At 31.1% G+C, this 11,803-nt stretch overlaps 1 protein-coding gene across 1 annotated transcript in view; it reads right to left on the bottom strand.

Annotated features, from left to right (window-relative positions):
• Positions 1-9,874, bottom strand: part of LOC110035881 (protein YIPF6 homolog) — a 34,536-nt gene extending 24,662 nt beyond the window's left edge. Inside the window, exon 1 of the mRNA XM_020740195.1 lies at positions 9,204-9,874. Within this exon, the coding sequence (XP_020595854.1) occupies positions 9,204-9,731 (528 nt within the window). The 5' untranslated portion in view covers positions 9,732-9,874. The remainder of the gene's footprint in view (positions 1-9,203) is intronic.
• Positions 9,875-11,803: the final 1,929 nt, after the last annotated feature.

The following is an 11,803-nucleotide window of genomic DNA, read 5'->3' as shown; positions in this document are numbered from 1 at the left end:
TAACCTATGTTCAATTACTCTCTCCCATAATTTTAAAGTATGACACATCAACTTAATTCCTCTATAATTTGCACACTCTTGTGCATCCCCTTTATTCTTAAAAATGGGGACCAAAATACTCTTACTCCACTCCTTAGGCATCTTTTTAGTTTTTAAAATAATATTAAAGACTTTAGTAAGCCAAGAAACTCACAAATTCCACACTTCAAATGGTATAGCATCAAGTCCTACAGACTTTCCACCCCTAGTTTTCTTTAAAGCCTCCTCAACTTCTTTTTTACTAATGCGACGGTAAAAATAAAACGTTTTATTATTATTCACGATATTAAAATCACTAAGGTCGATCGTATTTTCAGAAAATTTATTAAAAAGTTTATTAAAGTAACTCACTCACCTATGTTGAATATCTTTTTCTAAGAAAAGTACTTTTTGATTTTCATCTTTAATACACTTTACTTGAGTTAAATCTTTACTTTTCTTTTATCTTTGTTTGGCTAGTTTATACATATATTTTTCATCATCATTAGTATCTAATCTATTATAAAGATCATTAAAACAGAATTTTTAACGTCACAGATTGTTCTTTTAGACTCCCTGCAGGCCGTTTGATATTTTTCTCAGTTCTCTAAGTTTTTACATTTAAACCAATTTTTACAACATAACTTCTTATATTTTATCTTTTCTTGCACATTACTATTCCACACCAACTATTTTTATCTATAAAAACTTTTTCTTTTGATTCTCCAAGCACATCTTTTGCTACTTGTTTAATAGTGTTTGTTACTTTATCCCATAACATTTGTTTCTTCATGAATATCCCAAATTTTGAAATCTTGAATTTTACTCATAAAAATAATTTTATTTGTATCTTTTAAGTTTCTTCATCTAATTTTATGATGATAAGTCCTAGTATTCTTTATTTTATAACTCTTAATCTTAAAATCTAGAACTAATAAATGATGTTGCGTACTTAAATTTTCACTTAAAATGACCTTACAATCTTTACAATCGCGACGATCTCTTCTTCTCATAAGAAAATAATCAATTTGTGTTTTATTGGATTCACTCTTATAAGTAATAAGATGTCCATCTCTTTTCTTGAATAAAGTATTAGTAATAACAAAATCATACGCTAAACCAAAATCTAAAATAATTCTACCTTCTTCATTAGTTACTCCAAAACCATAGCCACCATGAGTATTTCCGAAGTCTTCTACCACTCTACCGACATGTCCATTTAAATCTCCTCCAATAAAAATTCCTTCTTCAAGAGGTATCATTAGCCACCATGAAGTATTTCTATTCCAAAATTTATCTTTAGACCCTGTATCTAAACCTACTTGAGGAACATAAACACTTATAATATTAAAAATCTTAGTATCAATGATAATCTTAAGGGCTATAATTCTATCACCAACTCTATTAATTTTTACAACATTATCTTTCAAACTCTTATCTATAATTACACCTACACCATTTCTAGTGCGACTCTTACCAGAATACCAAAGTTTAAAACCTAAATTATCAATCTCCTTAGCCTTTTCTCCCACCCACTTAGTTTCTTGAATACATAAGATATTAATTTTCCTATGAATCATAATATCAACTAATTCCATTAATTTACCATTGAGAGTACCTATATTCCAAGATATTATCCTAATATTAGTTTCATTAGTTTCATTAGTTTCATTAGTTCCATGGACTAACTTCTTTACCCGCATTCGCCCGTAATGTGGGAACCCTTGCTTATTTAACACTACACACGGGCGCCGATGTAGCGGCCCTTGCACACTTTTCACTGTATTCAGGCTATACAGCGCGTCGCTTCCAGGGGACGCCCTAGCACTTACACAATGATCAAAAGGATTCATGTCATGATTGTCAAAAAATATTTTTCATTGTCAAAAAATATTTTTCTTCTTTTCTGTTTTCCTTAAATAAAGCTCAACTTCACATGAAAAACTTGAAACCCCCATATAACTATTAAAATAATAGAAAAAGAAAAAAAATAGTTCTACATCAAGTCATCCAGCCTAGAAAAATCCAACTTCCACGAATTTAGTATGTGATATTCACCAATTGATCTTGACCTTGAGAATATCCAAGAACAAAACAATAAAGACCGACTTCATACAAAAAAATAATAAATGCAACCTTTTTAAGTTCATTGTCATAGGCATGCTCCTACAGGATACAAACTATTGAAATTATAAACTAACTAAAATAAAGATGAGAAAAACTGCAATGATCTTAGCTTGATGCTATGCTTTCAATGAAATAAACAAGTAGATTTCAATCAAAGCTAACCTACTTGGACAAACTTGACTCTATATTTAGAGTTTAATACTCATCAAGAAAATCATGACATTAATTTTATATATCCTACAAATAATAAAAGAGTCATGATAAATAAATTAGTCTCGCTACTGAACAAAATAATAGAGGAATCTAACATCAACAGTGGACAATCTAATCATAAAAAATAGTATCGGGAACAAGATATATATAACGATATGGTGGGAAATTGAATTTGAATTAATAAACAGATGAAAAGAAGACGCCAGGAATTTCTGGTGGACTCAATAAAAAAGCTTACTTCAACCCATTAAAAATTAGATTAATGCTAGAATTTTTTAGAATTTTAAATATATAGATGTTAGTCTCAATGTGTTGCAAAATTTTGAAAGGCCATGCCTTTCAAGATACAGTTTTGTAAAACTTCCCGATTGAAGCATTTTTTGAATTTGAAAGCCTCATAGTTTTTATCACCAAATTTAAATTCCAAGCATAACATGTTCACATCAGTATAAAGTTTATAATTATCATATTTAGTAGCCAATTTCTATGAATGTCCTCATGAAATCATGTATGTCGTCAAATGATTGTGCAAAAAGGCTAGGCCTAAACACTATAGGAAGGTTGAAACTCTACTATATTTTCAAACGAAATCATGCTAATGGGGAATGCAAACAAATGAATGAATGCAAACTCAAACATAAGTAATATCAAATCCTACCAGGATAAATGTTTTTTAAAAGAAACAAAACAAATCTTAATTATCTTCTATTTACAATCTCAATTTTTCAGTCATTTCGTTAGTTAAAAAGTAGTTAACAATTTACGTTGTGTTCGTCATTTCTTCAAGAAAATTTATTACACATAACTCATTAATTTCAAATACCAATTAAAATAATTATTTTAAAAAACCAATACAATTTAACCACATTATTAAAATACAATATAACAATTTAAGATGCATCAGTATATTTATAATATAGAATGAAATGAGTCCTTTTTTTCAAAAATAATCAAACAAAAAAAATATAACCATTTCTTTTTGTTATTAAGTTCCTAATAAACCCAATTCAAAATTCAAGCTAATATCCTCCCATGGTTCTTATAGAATTGGCAAAGACGTAAATAGCCTTGTGTTATGTTTCAATCTTAAGCAAGCTAACAAGTCCTATATTTTTAAAAAAAATATGTGCCACATCACATTTTCAGTTGGCCAAAAAATATCCGTCATCTCACAACAGATGCAGTTATAAAATCAAAGACTCTAGGAGAAGAGTAATACATGCAAATATTAGCATAAAAAAATAATCATTTCTATGCATATAAACTTTGTTAAAAAAAAGATAAAGTATTGTTTGAATCTTGAAAAAACGCATCAAAATCCTTACTGTATAAATTAATTAGGGAAGTTTCTTGATCCCATTAATCATATGTAGGGTACATATATATAGGGAATTTAATCCCTCCAAAATTAGGAAAGGAAATAATTATGAAATAAAAATAAAATAAAAAACTGAATAGGAAAAGAATAAACATAAATCATGAGGTTTCCAAATTGGTCTCAAATCGGATCTCCCATAAGATATTGGATAGTCAGTCGGTCCATACTAGGAAAACCACCTGAAACATCTCAGATATCCACATTCCCCCTCAAGCTTGGTATTGAACTCTGAGAAGGTGCTTAAAAAAAGGCCTTTGGTGAAGAAATTGGCAACTTGATGTGTCAGGATATAACTTAGCTATATAATTCCCCCATTAACATATTAAATAATCAATATGTTTAATGCATTTATTTTTTATTATTTTTTACAGATTCATACAAAAAAAGAATTTGATTAAGATCAAAAGGGCTTAAATGATTTAGTTTTCATAAAGTACAATCAAACTTTAAAAATTAGATTGAATTTAAGAGATTAACGATCTAATCAATTTGAACTCCATTGATGAAAGTTGTGAGTGATTGATTATAGAAATGTATAATACTTATGAGCAACAATTTGGTGATGAGTTTCTTACTTGGAGGAAAATAGAAGAGGCTTCAGAAGAAGTTGATCGAATATGGTCTGTAATATTTAGTCAGGCAAAAAATAGAAGATTTATCTATGATGAGGAGTTTATCTTGACATGTATGTTTCATCTATGATAGAAAGATAAGATGAAATTTATTCACAAGATGATGATGAAGAAGAAAAAGAATAACAATAGTTTGAAAATGGAAAAATTCTACCTAAGGAGGAAGTGATTATGCGAATGAAAGATATGATGAAGATGACTGAATTATTTTAGCTTTTTTTATCAGATTTTAGACTTTATTAGTTTATTTATGCTTTAAAATTTAAATTTTATTTTGATTTTTTATTCAATTCTATTTTTTTTAATTATTACATCAAGCTTTTAAAAATTATACAAAATTTTAATTTTTATGTTTAACTTCAATGTTTGTCTTCAAGTAAAGCATTATGCCACCTTTTTTATATTTTATATCAACTTATAAGTCACACTTTATATTTTATAAGTGCTTATGAATATTATTATATATTAGTGTTTGATATAACATATTAGCACTTTGGTTAACCAAAAGTGTCGCTTCGCTTTACGCTTTACACTCTTGTGCTTTGAAGTAAAAATATAATCTTGAGCATCACATTGTGCTTTGTGCTTCGATAACAATATAAAGAACATTTTAATTGGGTTCACAAAATCCAGCTTAAAAAAAAAGCATGTGGCAAAAAATGTTTAGCATAAGCATTGTTCTTAGATGTTGAAATGTCGTGTATATGTTGAAAAGGATAATTCTAATAAGGATTGATAAAATTTTTTACAACTATGTTCTTTATATTCATGAAAATGAAATGGGATTTTCACATTGAATAGGGATTCTTATTGTAATTTTTCATACATGAGCATTGTCACCTGATATAGGTTTTCTACAGCAATTCATTACAAGGCAACAATTTAAATATAACTATAATCTATGCTAGTGAAATTTAGATAAACTTAAAAACTACAAAATATTACAGTTTCAAACTCTAATTAAGCTTGTTTTGAGACAAAAAAAAGAAAAAAAAAAAGTCTCATTCAAGTCTCGAGAAAATGCTATTATTGGAAGAGATGCTGACTTCAATATATTTTAAGGGGTGGCATTAGAATAAGATGAGTTATATTAGTTGTATCCTACTCTAAAATATGGATTTGACATAAATTATCCTATGGCACAAAACCAACTCTCATAGGCTCGTGTAAGGCTTATTTAGAATAAAATGAGTATAAGCCAAAACATCATTATGGCTATTAGATAAATGAAATTTAATCTCATTAATAAACCTTTCAATATTAGTTTTTCTATTTTGTTATGGAGTTGAATAAAATAAAGAAAGTTGAGTGCTCATGTATCAGCCACTCATTGCATCTTTCACATGAGCAACAAAAATATGGATCAAACTGATTTGTTGTAAGACTAAAGAGCGTATGACTCTTGGCATAATTGAGTCCTAAATTGAAGAAGGACCACATTCTCTTCTCTCAGCCCTCTCCTCAAAGTAGTTTTACATACTAATCATTATTCAACTGATGAACAGGTATGTTGGTATTTATTGGCTCCAACTTTAAAAGGACTTAGGTGCATGGAAAAACATGATTTTCATGGCATAAACTTTATTTGTTGATGTTGTGGTTTCTTGTGTAGGTTCAAAAAGTTTATTCTAACAAATACGGACAAAGTATATGTTGTTACGTTATCTATAATAATGAGAAAGTGAAGGGATGTATGCAATAGTTAGAGATTTTCACTGCATTTTTATAAAATAACAAACCTAAATAAACTCATTATAAAGCAAAGTGTTGCTTTGATTAAGCTCTACTTGTTACAATTTAAGTAAACAAAACTAATTCACAAGTCGACTATTATAAACTCATATAAATGTCTTAAACCAATCAAACTAAAAAAAGGAAATGTCACAATTCAAATTTCCAAAAAACAAATACTTTAATTGAAAGAGGGTCAGGTACTTCCAACATAGTTCAAGATCATTGAAATAGGTCGAGTCCTATTGGTTTCATCTCCTCCAAGCTATGAATTTGACATGCCGCAACCTATGGCACCAATCTAATTTTAATAGGCTCATTAAAGTCCTTTTAGACCACTAAATTAACTTAAGCCACAATTTTGGGTAAACATACTTTAATTTCATTAATGTGATAAATCTTCTAGGGCTAGACTTTTTATCAAGCTATGGTGTCATATGAAATGTATCAAGCTAAGTATGCCTAAGGAATGTTCCCACAAAGTGCTCATAAATGGTCCGCTCATTGAGATTTCATAATGAGGAGCAACAATGGGTTGAGTTTTTCGAAATTCCAGATTGTTTAAAGGGTTTATAATTTGAAACAATAAATAAATAAAAAAATACCAACAACGCACAAATAAATTCAAGAGAAGATTATAAAAATGAAAAAAATGAAATGGTAAGATGCTAAAGAAAAAAACGTCTCCTAAGCTATAATTTTTGTATCCCACACACTAAATCAGAGTTACATTACCTTCTTCATGAAGGCAATCCATATGGCCATGAGTTCTAAAAACACTAACAAAAAATGGCCACAAAGATCCTGCCCTCTAAGTTTTCTTAAAATGCTCATGGTGAGGGTTAAGAAACACACCAGCTTCATTTTTCTCAAAACTCTAGAGAGATCCTTCTGTCATTCTATTAGCACTTTAAATGGTGATTCAAATGCATACAACAAGATTAACATACAAATCTTTCCGACTAGGAATAGGGAAGTCGACATATGAGACCAAAATCATCATTGAAAATGAATGCATAGGAGGCACAATGGCCATGCCTTCATGGTAGACAAGCCCAAGGTAGCCCACAAAACCTAATGGAGTTATTACATAGCTGGCACTTAAAACTTTATATTCAACATTCTTAACACCTAAACTCTAATATTTCATAATAACACAGCCAAAACACCCCGTCACTACATAATTGCCATTCTTCTTTACGCCTTAACAAGTTATGACTGCCTCTGTCTTCTGCCCTGTCCGTTGCCATTAATGTTGTCCCCTTCCTCTATCTTCCGCCCCATTATCATCTCTATCTTTGCATATTTTAACAGGGACGGGTATCTTTTTCCCGTTTCCGAGTTGAAGAAGAAAGCCAAGGCTTTCCGAATTATTTCTTTTGGGAGCACAAATTTTTTTTTTCTTCTCTCTCTCTCTCTCAAACTATTGCTTATTCTTCATCTTCATCATTTTATTCATCTTCTTTTTCTTCCTTGGCGACGAGCCAACTCCTACTTAGTCCAGATTGGATGATGAACATGGATATCTACAACTTCATTAAATATGATACCTAGTGACTAGTGAGTATTTGTTCTTGTTTGGAAATTGGAATCGTTTTCTTTGAATGGGAATCTAAAATTTGTATTGCTTAACCAGTCCTTTCAGCCGGAAAAGGTCTATGATTTTGATGGCTTTGGACCCACTTTTTTCCTTTTGGTTGCGCTCTAGGGTAGCAGTTATGGGTTATTGTTTTAGTGGTAAAGAGGGCTTAAGAATTTCCAATTAGTTGCAAATGCTCTGTTTCTTTATTGTTTTCATGATCATCTTCCACTTTTTATCTTGCATGGGGGATTTAAGCTGGCCTAATTTTGAATCTAGTATACATTCAAGATGGAAATGGAATAGAGATCAGACAAGCGAACTGGTAAGATCAGCGAACTGGTAAGATCATGACAGAGAGTTGTTATAAAATGTTTTGGTTGGTTAGCATGTAAAAATTAAAGTTTAGGTGTTACGGATATAAAATATAAAATTCTAAGTGGCAAGTATGTGAAAACCCCTTGCTTAAAATGAAGTAATTTTAAGAATCGTTTAGCTCTTCAACTATGCCCAAAATAGAAGAAGAATATAATTTAATCTCATCTTCCTTTCTCTTATCTCACCTCCTCAAGGTAGTTTAGCCTGTCATTCGTATTAAAGTCAAAAAATGCTGATTTTGGGTGTTCACAAGCTCCATCTTAGAAAGAATGTTCATGAATGGCTCAAATTTTCTATCTTCAGTTTGGGTTGTTGATGTTCTATTCCGTGTAGCATGAAAAGTTGATTCTAACAAAGTTGAACAAAGTGCTATGCAAATGTGTTCTTTTTAATCGAGGAAATGAGAGGGAATGTATGCATTGTTTAGGAATTTCCATTGTACTTATTCCTAAATGAACATTGTAGGTCTTCTTAATGACAAAACAAATTTGTCATTAAAAGACAGCCTTAGTAAAGTTGAGCATGATACTAGTGCAATTTAGGTAAACCAATAGAAAATTTGGCTACTGCAAACTCTTATTAGTCTTGTTTTAATTTAATATTCGAAAGATAGAGGAAATTGTGTCTCATGTCAAGTTTATTAAAAATACTTATAGGAAGAGGAGATGCTTCCAAGTTCCAACCAATATGATACCAAATAATATTTTTAGCATATACCATACAATGGCACAAAACTAATTCTAATAGGATCTGAAAACATTCACTTGAGCAAAACATTAGCTTAGACTATGATTTAAGCTACAGCTTTTGGAGAAAATGAACTTTAATCTACTGATGCAATGAATAATCCAAAACCAGACTTCTTATTATATTATGTAGCCGGAGGATATGTACCATGCTACACGTATCTAATAAATGTTCATGCAAAGTGCTTAAAAATGGTTCGCTCATTGCAGTTTTTCAGAGGCATTCGATTCCGTTTTTCAAATACCAGACATTCAAGAGATCCCTATTCATCATATAAGGAGTTTACAATTTTAAAACGGGGAAGGGATAGATGCTCAAATGATCTAGGGAAAAAAATGAGGGCGTGTCGCCAAAGCTATAGTTTTGCTTCACTCACACTACATCTAAGATATATCCTTACCTTCTTAACGGAGGCAGACCAGGAGAGCGTGAGTCCAAGAAACACGATAAAGAAGAACGGCCCCCATAGATCCCAATCTCTTAAAGCTTTTCCAGGATCCTCACGATATGGGTTAGGGAACACCACCAGCTTCAGATTGCTCACAATTCTAGACAGATCTCTCTTCACAGTGTCCCAAACAGGCTCAGTAAGCGTGTTCGGTGGTGACCCAAAGGCATCAGAGGAGATCCCCTGGCGCAAGTCTCCTCCGCTGGGAACCGAAAAGTCGGCAGATGTGACCGGAAGGACTGCCGGAACCGGCTGCTTTGAAGGCGCAGAGGCCGTTGCCTTCTGATAGGACGGCGGGTTAATATTCGAATTGATGAAAGGGGAGGAGGAAACGGGTATTGAGGCGCGCGGAGGACTTGGCGGCCGTGCCGGAAGGACAGTAGCTGGGCCGGATTGAACGCTATCGTATATGAGGTTCTCGATCTCGTCGATATCCGACTGGGAGGAGGGGTGGAGGGGAATAGTGTCTCCGTGAGACATTTAAACGTCGGCGTACAGGAGCGGCCGGCGACAAGAATAGACTTGCGATCTGAGAGGATGAAGATCGACTCTTTCAGAACCTAGGGTAGACGCAGGGCCCAAACTCCAAGGAAGATGAACGAATTTTATGTGTATAGCTGCCCATACAAATCATTTTCTATTACAAATGAGGCTTTGGATGAAGTTATTTCTTTTTTTACTGATGGAAGAGGAATTTAGAAGGTAAAGAATGGTGTTAAAGTAAACTTTCCTCTTTCTATGTTAAATGTAGTATCTAAGGTCTGACATGCTCACAATGATGATCTGATAAGACAAAAGTTTGAATATGATGCTGCTTATGATGATGCAAGGGTCAGATACATGAGGGGTGATCACTCAATTCAGTTTTTGACTCACTCTGTTTTTACCCCATCTCAGCAGCAAAAGTTGGATGTGGAAGAAGAAGAAGAAGATGGATATGTGTGTTAGATTTTTGTTTATTTTTATGTTTAGTTGTACTTTATTGTTGAGACTATTTGTTTGTGGACTGTGATACTTCATTTTAAATGTTATGCTGTGTTTTCAACTGTAGATTTATGAAACTGCTGGAAGTTATTAGTTGCTGGAAGTTACTGGAAGTTATTAGTTTTTAGTATTTTGTTGGATGTATTTGTAGTTAACTCTTTCTCAGCAAATTTTTATATGTATTATGTGTTATTTAATGTTTTAGGTCTTGTTGCTTTTCATATTAGCACCTTCAATATTTTAGAGTTAAGTTTCAAATAAGAACCTTCAACAAGTATGTCTTTTCTTTATGCATTAAATGTTTTCTTTCACCCTTTATTTTTTTATTTTTCATGCAAAATCTTTTAAAATTGTAAGTTTTGGGGGGGGGGATGAAAAATTCCTTTTTTTTATAGAAAAGAAACTTAATTTTTATTGTCCTCAATTAGTTGTATTTTCAAAATATTTCAAAAAATTTAACACGACCTTTGGTATTAAATGGTAACTTTAGATAACTATATCTATGTTTCTAAATATATAATAAACTTAAGTAAAAATTTTTAAATAATAATTGTTAATTTTAGAGATTAAGATATTTGGTATGATTGAATAAGATTATGTTTTTCTATTTTAAATAAAGGAATTTGTATTTTTTACGTATTAAAAATCTTAGAGATTCATGTAAGAAGAAAATATTAAAACATTATGAAAAATATTTAAAGCTAATATAAATTTATAAAGTGAAGGAATGTGAAAGGAATGTGAAAAGTTATGTGAAAAGTTTTTAACTTTAAAAAGAGGTTAATGAAGTTCAAAATCATTAAAGGTTATCCAGATATAGTATTTCTCACATAAAAAAAGAAAGAAAAAGAAAAAAAGAAAAAAAAGAAAAAGGATTGAAAATGATCCTGAAAAGAAAAAGAAAAGAAAAGAAGAAAGATGTGAGGAGAAGCTTGAAAAGATGCCTAATTAGAAATTGACTTCACTTAAATCAACTTAAAGAAGAAGGCTTGGCTACATTTTCTAAACTTATATTTAAGTATTAGCATATTTATTAGTAAAGTTTCATAAAGTTCTTTTTCATATGGATACTCTCAGTGGCTTTGATATGAAGAATTTGCAATTTTCCTTGAAAAGAATCGAGAATAAAAAATGAGAAGATTGATAAATTTATCTTTCCTATAGATTTTATTGTATTAGATATGAAGGAAGATAAAGAAATTCCTATCATTTTAGGAAGACCATTCATAGCCACTAGAAGAGCTTTGATAGATGTGCAGAAAGGAGAACTAATTATGAGAGTTAATGATCAAGAGGTTACATTTAATATTGCAAAATCAATGAGATACCCTACAAAAATGCAAGAGATTGAATGCTTCAAAATGAATATTAATGAATATTTTAAGAAAACTTTTGAAAGAGAATTTAAAAAGGAATATATCAAATATTAAGAAGAGGCTAAAATTGAAGATGAATCTATGGATGTGAGTAAAGAGGATTTGGATTATGTTCAGGAAAAATATGAAAATGTTTGATCCTACAGAAAGTAATAAGAATTTGTTTTCATCTATTGAGAAACCTCCTGAACT

The sequence above is a fragment of the Phalaenopsis equestris genome, unplaced genomic scaffold (assembly GCF_001263595.1).
Source record: "Phalaenopsis equestris unplaced genomic scaffold, ASM126359v1 Scaffold200557, whole genome shotgun sequence".
NCBI lineage: Eukaryota > Viridiplantae > Streptophyta > Magnoliopsida > Asparagales > Orchidaceae > Phalaenopsis > Phalaenopsis equestris.
The sequence above is the reverse complement of the archived record's forward strand: the minus strand, read 5'-3'. Positions and strand labels throughout refer to the sequence as shown.